Source organism: Alligator mississippiensis, chromosome 2 (assembly GCF_030867095.1).
Source record: "Alligator mississippiensis isolate rAllMis1 chromosome 2, rAllMis1, whole genome shotgun sequence".
NCBI lineage: Eukaryota > Metazoa > Chordata > Crocodylia > Alligatoridae > Alligator > Alligator mississippiensis.
Window position 1 is genome coordinate 248,030,065 of NC_081825.1, and position 14,880 is coordinate 248,044,944.

Consider the following 14,880-nt stretch of genomic DNA (forward strand, 5'->3'; position numbering starts at 1 on the left):
AGAGAATATGGCTCCGCAGCAACTTCTACTCATCGTACCTTTTGTTACACCCACATCTTAATACAAAGAGAGCACAAGGAAACTGATTCAAAGCTTTTTCTAGGGGATGGATAGAAGGGTTTGACCAAGGCAACCCTTTTACAGCAACTAAGGTGTTTTGTACACAACAGGATCTGTATCTGAGCGGCTGATCTGGCTCAATACATTTCTTTTTTTTTCTCTTACGAAGCTTGATCCTGGCTTCCCCAGAGTGTCTTACGTAGATGGACATTAACATGTCTGGGTATTTTATGAGCTGAGCTCCCAAAGGACACTGTACTGTTCAGTATAATGCAGTTCCTTTAGGACATGCATTGACAATCTGTGCCTTTGCATAGCAGGCCAAACCCACTCAAGGGATGCCTTTCCAGTCTTTCTATTTTTAACTGAAAAAAAAAATCCTTTAAGAGAGATGGAGTTTTTTAGGTTGTACCGCTGGAACAAATGATCAATGTGGATGTTTCAACAACTGAGCAGGAAACCAGCTGCCACATTACATTAATACCAGGGCTGTTTTTTCATCCCAGCTATTCCTTACTCCTCCGCCCAGCACATATCATTGTGCATTACTGATCCAGTGGGCACTAACAGGACCCAAGATGGGGACTTGCAACATCTGCATGTTCACATAAACCAGAAGCCCCTGCTTTTTGCCAGCCAAAAAGGCAGTGGAAAGGTTGATTTACTTTGATATTTTTGTATGGTGCTTTAGAGAGCAGTTGAGTGCATGCTGCTTTCTTAGCGCTAGGAAAAGCCCATGGGGGTCTTGCACCTTGCCTGGGCTCATCCATCACCCTGCTGTCGTTGAGCCTGGCCTTGAATTCAAGCAGAAAGAGATTAAAGGAGACAAAACCCCAAAGCCAACAAGAGCAGCCCAGGGGCGGAGGGGATCTCCCCAGTCGCAGCCTCAGGCAGATTTGGGCCTCGCTTCAGCGGGGCAGCGGCCCGCAGGGGCCAGGCGGGCACCCCTCTTTGCAGGCCGGGAGGAGGGGGCCTGGCTTTCCCGGCGGGTTCCCTATTTGGCCATCCCCTCTGCCGCGGGCTCGCTACCCCTGGCTTGCCTTACATGGCCCGGGGCGCCCTGGCTTCTCTAGCCCGCGCGCCCCTCGCCTCGCCTCGACTCCATGAATGGCCTCGCTGCTCCTCCAGGGCGTGAAGGCGACCAAATAAGGAGAAGGCGGCCGGCTGCCCCCGGCTGCCGGGGGGGATAAAGGGGCGCCTCGCGGCCGGGCTCTGCCCAGGACCGCTCGCAGGAGGTGCCGAGCTGGTGAGTAGGCAGCGCCGGGCACCGCGGGGCGGGGCGGGGCGGGTGCAGCCGCGCCCGGCACTGGAGGCGCCGCTTTGTGTTTCAGCCCCGCGCCGCCGCCCGCCCGCCGACATGTGCGACGACGAGGAGACCACCGCGCTCGTGTGCGACAACGGCTCGGGGCTGGTCAAGGCGGGCTTTGCCGGGGACGACGCCCCCCGAGCCGTCTTCCCTTCCATCGTCGGCCGCCCCCGGCACCAGGTGAGCCGCCTGCCCCGTCCCGTCCTGTCCCGGCTTGAGCTGCTTGTCCCGGCTCTGCCCTCCGGGCTCAGCGCCCCCCGCCCGCCCCGCTCCCGCTCCCGCTCCCCTTCCGCGCTGGAAGGTCGCTCCCCGCTCCTTCCTCCCTCCTCACGGCCGCCCCTGCTCCCGCTGCACCGGCCGCCGGCACCGGGGAAACTTGTAGTCAGTTCGTTTTGGGCTAACTTCCTCTGCAAAAAGCCTGCCGCGGGCTGGGAATCCCGGGATAACTCTCCCAGCTGTCCAGGTGACAGGCAGGGAGGGTGGCTTCATCCCCTGCTCCTCCCTCTCCCCCTTATCTGGTGTCTGTGGAGTGGTTTCCAGGGGGCAGATGCTTTCTAGTTTGCCAATGATCACGACTGCTGCGGGGGATGCACTTCACAGTCCTGGAGATAAGGAGGAGAGACTTCATTTCATTCTTCCCTTCATTCATTCATCCAGCTGTACCTTCAGTTCTTGGTACTGGATGCTTTGCTTTGGGATATTTGAACAAAAAATGGCTTTTTTGGGGGTGTTTATTTAATCCAATAAAATGAGAAGGGATTAAAAAAAAAAAAAAATTTAACTGCATCCTGGCTTAATAGTCTTGTGAGCTGTATGTAGCATTTAGATTATGGTTTGCATAGGATGGCTTGGAGACGGATGATCCTGCCTCATATAGAGGTTGGACTAGATCACCCCTGGAGGTCTCTTCCAGCCCTACTTCTCTAGGACTCGACAGCCACTTTTTGGCATGGTACTCCATATATTTCTCCCACTTCTTTGGCATGCTTCCGTCTCTGCTCAGTGATAGTACTTCTACTCGTATAAACTATTCTCTCTCTTTCTCTCTCTCTCTCATCTGCTTTAGGGTGTGATGGTTGGTATGGGTCAGAAGGATTCCTATGTAGGTGATGAAGCTCAGAGTAAGAGAGGTATCCTGACTTTGAAATATCCCATTGAACATGGCATCATCACCAACTGGGATGATATGGAGAAGATCTGGCACCACACTTTCTACAACGAACTGCGTGTGGCCCCTGAGGAACACCCCACCTTGCTCACAGAGGCCCCCCTGAACCCTAAAGCTAACCGTGAAAAAATGACCCAGATAATGTTTGAGACCTTCAACGTGCCAGCGATGTATGTTGCCATTCAGGCTGTGTTGTCTCTGTATGCCTCTGGTCGTACCACAGGTAAAAAGACAACTGGCTGTTACTCCAATTCTCTCATATAGATTTCCAAAAGAAAACTGAAATCTGGGAGCAAATTCTGAAGTGTTTAAATTATATAGAAACAGTATAATTAAATTGATCATGGTAAAGAAGCCAGAAGAGTCTATTGACAGAACAATGTCAATGCATATTGCTTGAAGAGTGAGTCATTGGAAATCAGTAGTGACAGTTGAGTTGTTCAAATTATTCTGGTGTAAAAATTGTATCAAAGACACGAGCACAGATGAGATGAGGAAGAGTCAACTAAGATTTTGTCCAAAATAAATGGAAACCATCTGTTTGAAGTGAATGATCACTCTTGCTAACTGGGAATAGCTATGTTAGCTAAGACAGAAATAATGAGCCAGATCCATTGCAGTCATTGTTGACAGTGGAATTATACTGATTTGCACTAATGGAAGATCTGGTCCAGTTGTGACCAATTCATATTCAATTGTATATTGAAATGTCATAAGGTTTCTGAAAAAATGTGTTAGATGCTCCCAGATTTATCTGAGTGTAGTCATTTCTCCCTTCCAGGCATTGTTCTTGACTCTGGTGATGGTGTTACCCACAATGTACCTATCTATGAAGGTTATGCTCTGCCTCATGCCATTATGCGTCTAGATCTAGCTGGCAGGGATCTGACTGACTACCTCATGAAGATCCTCACTGAACGTGGCTATTCCTTTGTGACAACAGGTAAGTAAAACTCATCATCATGACTTCTTTTATAAACATCTTGTTTATGTAGCCATGCAGGAATTTCTTCCCTTAACACCTGTGTTTTCAGACCCTGACTTGCTTTCTGTTTGCCTGTAGCTGAACGTGAGATTGTCCGTGACATCAAAGAGAAGCTGTGCTATGTTGCACTGGACTTTGAGAATGAAATGGCCACTGCTGCATCTTCCTCTTCCCTGGAAAAAAGCTATGAATTGCCTGATGGTCAGGTGATCACAATTGGTAATGAGCGCTTCCGCTGTCCTGAGACTCTGTTCCAGCCATCCTTCATTGGTAGGTGGCCTCACAGAATGCTTCTTTTAGCAGTAAATATGAGTAAATTGTAAAGCCTTGAAAACACCCCTTTTCTGTTTATCTATCTCAGCTAAATTTGCCATAATCCCAAACAAAAACAATAGTTTAGATTCTCCAGTCCAGCTAACTGATGTGTGGGAGAAGATCATAGGGTAGGTGGCTGCTAGCTGAGCGCTATGCCAGTCTTCCAGTAAAGATTAAAATACCCTTCATCTTGTAACTGATGAGCTGTCAGCAACCCTAAGGAGCATTCTAGCAACTGTGAATCCCCAGATCACATGATCACTTCAATTAAAGAGGCCCCTATGTTGGCATTATAGGAGACACTATTGTTACTTTATGCTACACAGGAAGAATCTTCTGCTGGCTCCACTGCTTTCTTTCAAGCACCTTATGGTAGGAGAGTGATACAAACAGGCTTGAGAACCTGGCTTGTTGATTTATGTTCTTCCTGCTTCTATTCCAGCCTGATTATCAGCTAGCTACATAAAATTCACCTCCATGAAATGCAGACTGCTGTAATTATACTCGGAAAGGTCCTTAAGTAGTGTAAATTCTGATTCCCAGTTCACATAAGCTTATGCTATATACATACACATGCGTGCGCAAACACACACACACACGATTTAGATTTAGTCTAAGCTGGAAAGCAGGGTGCACATTTGTCCTGCTTTCCAGCTTACTACCTGATGATCTTGCCCATTGTTCTTAACCTATGATGAGGGGCAGCACCAGATATCCATCTCTCAGACACCTAATTTGAAGTAAGTAGTCCCTGTTTCACTGTCATGTTATAATTACAGGACTCTGTCATTGTAGAAATGTTATTCACCAGAGAGAAATTTCTGAGCATTAGCAAAGTGTCACTGTTTGCTTTGATGCACTGATGATGAAAATAGTTTTCAGGAACAGTATTTGAAGTATTTGTCTAGCTAAATGTTTAAAAAATGTGTGCATCTGCGTAGTGTTTAGTTACACACAATTTAATTAAATATAGTCAAAGCCAAGATTGTAAACTTTGACCTCTGTTGTTGAGCCAGAAAAACTTGATGGATACAGCAAGTGTTTATAGTATAAGCTCTGAGTGTTAAATGCAGTTGTTCCTCAGCTGACAGCTTGTTGTGGATCTAGTTTCAGCCCTTTCAGGAAGCACCTGTTGAACTAATGCATTGGAATGTAACCTATGAACATTTGCTTCTGTTGTCTTTCTCCTTCACACTCATTGCTAATACCCTTCTCCATATCCTGATCATGGTTTGCTTTGATAACTGTACCTTCTCTGGCCTCTCCATTCTCCTTTTTTTCCAGTCTATCCAAAATACTACTGCTAATATTTTCTTTCTTCTGTCCATGTAAGTCCGCTCTTTGAAAGTCCTGGCTTTTTTACTGGATTGAATTAAAAGTTTTTCTTTGTCACTTTGAAGACCTTGCATAATTTACCACTTTTTATTTTCATATAATATTTTTCTATATAATATAGATATATATTTTTTCTGTGCATTTATATCATATGTACATATCTTTTTTTTTTTTTCTTGATCCTCTTATTGCTTTTTGCAACACACTTTGTTTTTACCCCACTTGCATCAAATGTCATCCCTCATCTTTTTTTACCATGTGACCTTTTCTTGGGAAAACTGACTTTTTTGGTTTGCAGTAATTTAAAACTAACCGGTAATGATATCTTTGTTCTACAACCTTCTTTTACTTGACTCACTCACTCATGTTTTGTTTTATATTGTAACCACTTCAGGATGGGAATTCTATCTGTTGCTGTGTTTATTATTAAATTAACTCTTATGGAATTATAATAATGGTTACCAATAGTAGCTGAAAATGCTAACAGATCTGTTACACAAAACTCATCTCCCTAGTATAATATGCTGATCAATCGTCTTGTCTTTCAAGGTATGGAATCTGCTGGTATTCATGAAACTACCTACAACAGCATTATGAAGTGTGATATTGACATCCGAAAGGACCTGTATGCTAACAACGTCCTTTCAGGTGGTACAACCATGTACCCTGGTATTGCTGACCGCATGCAGAAAGAAATCACTGCATTAGCTCCTAGCACTATGAAGATCAAGGTGAGGGATTTGTTCTATAAACTAGAAACCATTTTTCAGAATTTAGCAACTGTCTAAATCCTTGGGTTGGGAGAGGTGAAGAACCAAAGGCTGTAAATGAAATTGAGAGTAATTCTACTGAAGTCAATAGAATTATACTGGGGAGAACTTGCCAGGAAGAGGAACATTATGCTGCAAACTGCCCTTGAGAATATTGGAGATAATATTGGTATTAAGATAGGAACATTCTTTTATTTATTTATTTCATTTTAAGAGGTCCTTAGTAATTTATTATGTTGCATCATTTCAAAGACGACATATATATAAGTAGTTCAGAAACTGAGAGATTGAACTGATGAGGATTTTTGTCAATTTATCTTTCCATAGATCATTGCCCCACCTGAGCGTAAATACTCTGTCTGGATCGGTGGTTCTATCCTAGCATCTCTGTCCACCTTTCAGCAGATGTGGATCAGTAAACAGGAGTATGATGAGGCTGGTCCATCCATTGTTCATCGCAAGTGCTTCTAAGCACCTTTCCCTCAAATTTACCTCCCACTCAGGATGATGATATTATGCTTCTTGGAGTCTTTTGGCAATCCTTCCTGAACTCTCTTCAGTCATTGTACAGTTTGTTTACACACCCATGCAATTTATTTGTGCTTCTTCTAATATTTATTGCTTTATAAATAAACAAGATCTGGGACTTGCGACCTACAAATGATCTGCCTTTTTGGTATTATTTTTGTTGCAAAAACTTATCTGTAAGCAAAAAAAGAGTTCAGAAACTACTGTTGAACATGTCAGCGTCTTCAATACAAGGGTGTCTCTCTCAGCTGATCTGATTATGGGCAGCTTATCATATTTAGACACAAAATACTATTAATTCACTCTTCCTTTGGAATTTGAAAACAAAAGAAATACCATTTGAGACCTTTAAATAGTAGCTTCAGGGTAAATTCAATAAGTCGGGCAAGTGAAAGAAAACCTTTTGCATTTGTTTACTGGTTTTAAAGATGAATTTTAAATTGCATTAGTAATAATCCAAGTATTTTAATGCCAAAGTCCTACATACCAAATGTTGAAAGAGGATAATTATGTTAATATGTTCAGAATGTTATTTAAAACTAATTAATTTAGGATTCTTCAGGATTTAAGATTTTAAGATTGTCTTCTAAAGGCTATACACATTTGTGGTAAAACATTAATCTAAACTGACAACTTGCTCACCTCCCTATCTCTTCAAACCCACCCTAAATCCGGAAAAAAAGAAATAAAGCCTTTTTGTACTTAATTCAAAAGAACCAAGCAAACCTTTGAAGTACAACATACAATTGCTGTAATGACTATTTTTTTTTGCATCATCCAGAGTGTCCTAGGCACTTTTTAATTCTTAATCTGTATATTTATTATCCTTTTGACCCAGATACTGAGATGAGACTATATCTAGTCTTCACTGTCTTTTTTGTTTTCCTGTTCCTCACTCTTGTTTCCCTAGCTCTACTGTTGGCTGGTTATATTTTAGAAATTAAAAAATGAAATACATAGTAAAAATTACCTGGAGAACTCACTAAAATATCAAAGCCAGTCAGTTTCCTGTTATAAAATATAAAGATGAATCTTATCTATTCTTAATTTAGAAATGCACTTAAACACATATATAAATTTAAGTAAATATTTAAATACAAGGGTCTTGTATCAAGGCCCTATAAAATCACTGGGTTTTAAAGAGCATAAAGATCATGTTACAAAAGTAGTCTGAAATCATTTTTATTCTTCATCTGCTAAACAATTTAATGATTAGTAAAGCAAGCAATGGCATGTACCTTTATTATCAGAGAATGAATAAAATCATGGACATTTGGATATGGTTGGTGAATAAGCAGAATAACACATTTTCTGCTAAATTTAGCCATTTGAATATATGAAAACCTTTTTGTTTCTCTTATTTGCAGTGCTTTATAATTTAATGTATAATGGAATTGGATGTATAAGAAGGCATCTACCTTAGTCACACCCTTGGGCTGTATTAAAAATAAAGTTTATCAGATACTTCCTCAGATCTGGTCCTAGAGCTTCAGGGCTAGGGACAGACATTACACGTAAATCGGTTTAAGTGATCAGAAACTGGTTTAAAGCTGTAATAGAACAGATGTTCAGTACACATAAACCAGTTTGAAAATAGCTGAAACTGGTTTGAGATAAACCTGGCCGAATGTAATATCAGACTTAACTGATTTGGTTCAAACTGGTTTTTGCAATGTCAGACCCTGTGCTGGTTTAAGCTAAACCAGACACCCCAGCATCCCGGCATGCTCTCTGGGCTGGGTGGGCTCTCTGCTCTCTATTTTTAGTATAGCTAAAAATATAAAATGGAAAATTTGCTAGCTTATTGTGTTGCATAAATATGAACAATCAAAATTATAGTTGCTAATTAACTAATTAAATATTGGGTGCGTCTACACATGTACCTGACTGCACTGTTGTTACTGTGGAGTCATTTAGTACTTGCTAAAGCAAGTACTTGCTTGTTGTTACTGCTAAAGCAAGTACTAAATGACACCCCAGTAACTGCCATTACTGCGCAGATCTGGTGGTGTACGGGTCATTTCCGACCCTACTGTGCAGTAGGAATGAGCTACTGCGCAGTAGCTTGTCGCTACCATGCAGTAGCATTGGTGTCATGGTTCGTGCCCACCAATGCTACATCCCCATAGTGACAAGGTGTGTCGTCATAGCTCATTGCTACGATGATGTAGCGCCTCAGGTAGATGTCCCATTGTCATGCAGAGTCCTTGCTATTTGTTTGCCCTTGCTAATTTGAAAGATTCAGTCAGTCATAAAGGTCATCCCAGGTATTAGTGTGGGATTGTGAACTGTACACAAACTGCTTCCAGTGAAATAGCTAACAGAAGCTCAAAATGTTAGACGGGTATGCAGAGACAATAAGTCTGTGAATGGCACTGACATTTGAGTTAGGAATGGCAGGCGTTTAGCTGGCAGCATGTTTAAGACCCTGAGTAGGAGTTCATAGCTATGGGCCCTTGAGCATATGGGGATGAAGGGGGAACTGAAGAATGCCACTTATAACATGATGGTACTGACAGGATTCCCCTGCAAAGACGTTCTTGGATTCATAATTTATGGCTTATGGTGATTGTCACGAGCAGCAAAGAACATGCAAATATATAATGAATTGAATATAAAACAAGGGAGAGAAATAATGCTTTTCTTTCATCTCTCCTCCAAATGGAAGTGTTTCATCATATATGTATATATTCATATTTATCTGGATTTTGCTCTCATGTATAACATAAATTTGCAGTCTTGATATGGTGAAACTTTTAATTAACTAGGATTAGAGGCCAGAAGATAATTGAAAGAAATAGGATTTTGGCTCAGTGAGGAGTTTTTAAGTGTAAATAATGCACCTCATGGATTTCATTAATAAGAGACTTTAAAGTGAAGTTCATACTATTGAGGATAACTATATGTTGATCATTAAATGAAATAAACATGTTAAAAGAATACTGATATACAATTTTCTAATATTAATAAATGTCAGAATGAAAGTTATGCCTAATGGTAACTGCTTTCTGCAATACAGGATTTAACATATATATTTTAGTCTGCAAGCCAACTGCTTTAATGCATGCAAAAAACAGAATGTTCCTCTGTGATAATAGGTAAAATGCCCATATGAATAATCTTAATGGGAACACATTAAATGTTCATGGACAACCTTGATTCCAGTGTGTACTTTTGAGGGACTGATTTTGCAACTTCAACATTTTCATAAGATAGATTTGTAGACATAATTGTGTAGTTTTTTGATAAAAATAGGAATTCCATGATATAAAACCATATTGACTCTTTCAAGTCCCATATGGGACATCACTAGGGTTTGAACCCAGAATCTTTTTTGCCTGAGGTATAGATCACTAGCATCCCTGCAGCTACAGGAAAAACAAATGGTAAAGAGTCAGGAGGCTGCTATTTACTAGATAGCAGAAAAATAAGCAGCATGCCAACTTCTGATTACTTGTCAGGCAGGGACTGATCTGGCAGACCTGCCTGGGCCAAGTACTGTCAGGGACTCTGAGCAGGCAGGCCTGCATGAGCCAAGTACCACAGCAGCCATACCTGCAGTAAGCCTCAGATAATGATTTCTGCCCCAGTTTAGGAGCTATGAGCATACTAACTGGCTGCTGTGAGTGCTGCCTACCATAGGCGCCAACTCTGTAAGTGCTCCAGGGTCCCTGAAAAAAATTAGCAGGTGCTCAGCATCCACAGAACTGCTTGCAGATGTTAAAAGAAAAAAATACAGTGCTTTACCAGAAGAAGCAGTGCATGACTTCAACCTGGTTCTGTGGTGTCTATCAAGATCAAGCACTTTAGTGGGGCTTTTGGGTGCTTTTAGCTAAAGCTCATTCAATCAGCTATTAGATAAAATTAACAAAAAAGCCCCACTAAAGTGCCCAATTTTTACAGACACTGCAGAGCCATGTAGAAGTAGCGCGTATGTAGGGCTCAGCACAGGAACATACTAAGTTAAAAGTGCCTTATTTATTTATTTATTTATTAACATCTGCAAGCACCCACTGGCAACAACAAAAAAAGTCAGGACCTACGCTGTTTATCCATTTAACACCAGCTGGGGGCCTAGGTTTGCAAGGTAGTCAGCAGTTTTGTTGTGGCAAACCTCCTGGTTCCTGACCCTAGTTTTCAGCTTGTATTGAGACTTTGGCTTTGGATTTCCTTGTGGATCCGTTTCCTGGCTCCTGACCTCAGTTTGGCTTTGTTTTTTGGAGTACGCCCTGTGGACTGCCCCTCAGATTAATTCTCATAATCTGATCCAAAGATCCTGACCCTCCACTATGTTGTGAACTGTGCTCTGGATTTCACTCTGGTTTGGGTATTTGGCTTGCACCCTCTGACCCAGCCCTAGGCCCCTGCCTTCCCTATGCACTCTAACCATTAGGCAAAACGGCCTACACCCAGGTCCCTTACCACTGGACGTGAGCTGGCTGGGAGCGTATCTAATGATTGCAGACTGTTTAGCCAAGCATAAAGGTTTAGCATGTTCTCTTTGAAAGACCCCCATCATTAAGAGGGTTTAGAATGGTGAGAGCACCAACTCCTAATAACTGCAGTAGCAATTTCTTCTGTAGTTTCAGGTCTTTAGTGTATCACTTATTAGTATTCTAAAAGTAAAAATATTCACAAAAAATGTATATCTTGAACCATACAGAACTGCTACTGTTGGGAAGTATCTGAAGTTATACTAAGAGGCATTAAAAAGATGACTTTTGTTTTATGATTAAGATATGTAAAATATGCTGTATAAGTATAATTGCTTGCATGAATTTAACAGACATCATAGCAAGTTAAAGTACATATTTGTAACCTCACATTTTCCAGAAACAAACCACCTGTAAAATATCTGGTTGGTAACCACCAAGCATGATGTAAGGGATGTAAAGTTATGTTCTAAAACCATTTTTCATAGATGTTAGGACTGGAAGGGACTTGGCAAGATCATCAGACCCACCCTGGGTCAGATCACTCCATCAAGGTGAGCATCCAGGTCTTTCTTGAATGTATCCAGAGTAGGTGCTTGGACCACTTCTGGGGGTACTATTCCCGACTCTGGAGACTCGGATGGTAAAGAAGCTTTTCGTTATGTCCAGTCTAAAACGGTCTTCCAGCAGTTTGTGACCATTAGACCTTGTCTTACCTTGGGGTGCCCTGGTGATCAGACGTTCTCCCAGTTCCTGATGCACACCCCTTATATACTTATAGGCTGCCACCAACTCCCCCTGAGCTTTCTCTTCTCCAGGCTGAAGAGTTCCATGCCTCTCAGCCTTTTATTTTATTTGATCATTTTACTTTACTTGATCACTTTCGATGAAGCAACACTTATGCTAAGGAGCAGGCGGTGGGGAAAGGAGGGGGTGGCTGTCTAGGAGGACTGGCTTTCTAGGACCTAGATAATATTCAGTCCTATCACTGTGCAACTGCGTGACATGGGGGTGGCAGCAGTGACTTCCAGATATTTTGTGAACTTTTGTGATAGGACTTTCTCTGTCCCATCCATCCCCAGTCTATTTTACTCAACTGTACTCTGATTCTCTTACCTTCTTGGCCCTTTCCTATTCTCTTTTTCCCCTTTCTGTTTAGCTGATCCCCTCTTAACTAAATCTTTATTTCTCCCCTGCCATGGGAGTAGCATGATGTCTGCTGATATCACATACTCTCAATGGATATGTATTAAACCGTCCCCCATTCTGATTTAGTCTGGTCTATTTAGACTGTGAGCTCAGAGCAGGGACTAAGCCTGTGTTACATAATTCCCAGCATAATGGAACCCTGTGCTTGTGTGACCCTTAGACACTATCATAATAGATATGATTAATAATATTAGAGCGAACACTTGAATGAAACCATGTGTTTTGTTTTTTTATGGAGATACCCTCCCTCATGAATCTTCCTTTCTGTCTGTAATTTTAGTTTAGCATCACAACTCTACCTGTGAAGTAAATAAATAATATGTCAACCCCCATTTTCAGTAACAGCAGGTACAAGTAAAAATCACTTACCAGTAACATTTTATTTGGAAACATTTATCCCCACCTTGTTTGGACTACAGGCCTAAAACCTGTCCACTCCAGTTTGAACAGTGGGCTTTGACGTGGGACTCGCCACCTCTAGAAAACCATGTGGAAGAGAAATACTTTCTTTCAGTCAGCTAGCAACTCTGAGACAAAATGCTCCTCTTTCTTTCCTTGACAGGCTATTGAGGGAATGGTGCAAGGCAGCATGGCACAAAGATACCCTGCTAGCTGTACATGTACTAATTTCAGAAATGAAAGGAAGGAGAGCTGTAACAGTACATTTACTTATGCTTCTCAACAGAGCCAGTTTTCTTTGGTGCAGCACTTTGCTAATGCTTCTGGTTCTGAAACTAATGTACATTGAGCTTGCTAAGGTGTCTCTGCATGGGGCTGCCTTATGTGGCGTGACATACCCTTACAGCAAGAAGTGGTTAGACTCTGGTCATTGCTTAATTTTTGCCTGACCAATCTGCCACTATTTGACAGAGTCTGGTGGCCTGAGGAACTTAACCACAACACACTTTTCCTGGTTTCAGTAACTGCAGTAACATGAGCCTAAGATTCCTAGGAAACAGGTAAAATGGAGACCACTTTTTGGTTCATGGGAAAGATGTGCTCTGTGTGTGTGAAGAAGAGAAATCCCTAAATATGAAAATCTCCTCCAATTGTCATTTAAATTAGCAGCTTGTATAAAGTTAAAAATGTAATTTGGAACAGTTGTTGTGGTTCAGTAATCAGCAGACTTATCTCATTCTGTAATATTGTGTGTGAAATAAGGAGAAGGGAAAGTAAGATGAATAGAATAATAACTATTGTTAACAGCAGCAAGTTTTAAGAAGAAAGAATTGGAGCAGTGAGCTAAAAAGAAATTACTTTGGTTATTGTACTTCCTTAAGACTATCCAGGTTTGGTGTTCACTACCTGCCCTCGGCATTCTCTCTTGGTCAAGTGGCTAAAACCAGAACAGACAGTCATGTCCTTCACCAAGTAGGTCAAGGCCACATTTGTGCATATAATATTTTTTAGGATTGTTAATTAAAGCAAAACAGCTCTACAGGTTCCTTATACAGGTTTGGCAAAATGCAACTATTTCATGTGTTAAATGCATGAGTTGACTACCTGTGGCATTCATCTGATAATTAAAATAATTGCTGATTTAAATCAGCATTATTAACCCATTGAGCTATTGATTCAGTATCAGTTGTGGTCTTGATTTGATCATTGTATCATTTCATTCAGTATGGGTATTCAGTATGCTGAGTTTATAGTAGGTTAGCCTACTTGGTATGCATAGTCAAATTTTAATGTTTGTTCACTTATTCTTTCTTTAATAAAACCCATAAAAATAAATGCAGAAGTAGTTTTTTTTTTTCAAATTGTCATATGAACCAATACTTCAGAACAAATGTAACATTGTCTTGTATAGATACTTTCTTTGGTTATCTCCTTTAATTCAATATCTTTACTATTAAAAATATGATAAATCCAAGGAAAAATATAAAAAATGAAAAAAGCAAGCAAAAGAGACACACAAAAATAAAATAACTAGAGAAATATGTGGATGTTCATTTCTTTCTGTTTTTACCTGACAGGAAAATGAATTATCTATTTCTAATAGAATTTGGTATTTCTATGGATTTCTAATGGAGTTCTGACAAAGTGAGTGCTAGTATACCTAAAATTAGACTGGCCAGCTTTGTCTGGATTAAAGAATGCATGTTTTGCAGCCTCCTCAGCCTGCCTGCTTATTTCATGTATGCAAGCTGGGAGAATATTAAAATGCACAAAATTCATCTTCAAATAACATTGATTGTTTTGGTGTGTTGACAGATATTTCAAGTTCTGGAGGAAGGTGTGGGACAGATGTTTAGAAACAAAACATGCTTACACACTGACTTTTCCATAAATTATATTTATACATGAAAAATGGAGAATCATGCATACAGGCAGGCACTCTGGCAGATGCTATTTCAGTGAATGAAAGTCTATAGAGTAAAGGTGCGTCTTTTTAGGGAACAATGGTTGCACAAGCAATGTGAGTATGAGCTGCAAAAAAATGTTCCTGGTGTCTAATTTTTCACAAATGTCTAAGCAATTTCAGGAATTAAGTTCCATATTTAGAAATAACTCACCTATTTGTGGGACCATGTTCACATACAGATCTGATAACCTTAAAATATTACTGTCCATTTTAAGTTATTCACTATGTAACAAGGTGGCTTCCTCATTAGGTCTTTGCTGGCCACCCTGCTCCTGGGTTAACTGCCCACTTTGCTGTTCTGCCACGCCTTGATGGAAAAATATGAGAGTTGTTACTAAGGCTGGAGGCTACCCATTACTCACCCTGAGGACAAGGGCCTTAATACCCGCTCTGACCTCCCTCCACT

At 41.0% G+C, this 14,880-nt stretch overlaps 1 protein-coding gene across 1 annotated transcript; it reads left to right on the forward strand.

Annotated features, from left to right (window-relative positions):
- The first annotated feature begins 1,235 nt into the window (after positions 1-1,235).
- ACTC1 (actin alpha cardiac muscle 1) lies at positions 1,236-6,600 on the forward strand. The gene is made up of 7 exons (XM_006273980.4): positions 1,236-1,306; positions 1,392-1,546; positions 2,433-2,757; positions 3,316-3,477; positions 3,598-3,789; positions 5,719-5,900; positions 6,267-6,600. Exons 2-7 carry the CDS (start codon positions 1,418-1,420, stop codon positions 6,408-6,410), a joined length of 1,134 nt encoding a protein of 377 aa, XP_006274042.1. The 5' UTR covers positions 1,236-1,306; positions 1,392-1,417; the 3' UTR covers positions 6,411-6,600.
- Positions 6,601-14,880: the final 8,280 nt, after the last annotated feature.

What these genes read in the sequence shown, in the direction of transcription:
- ACTC1 (XM_006273980.4), top strand. Translation starts at nt 1,418, where the DNA reads ATGTGCGACGACGAGGAGACCACCGCGCTCGTGTGCGACAACGGCTCG. An exon ending in TCGGCCGCCCCCGGCACCAG is followed by an intron (nt 1,547 to 2,432) that starts GTGAGCCGCCTG and finishes CATCTGCTTTAG; the next exon opens with GGTGTGATGGTTGGTATGGG. An exon ending in GTTCCAGCCATCCTTCATTG is followed by an intron (nt 3,790 to 5,718) that starts GTAGGTGGCCTC and finishes TTGTCTTTCAAG; the next exon opens with GTATGGAATCTGCTGGTATT.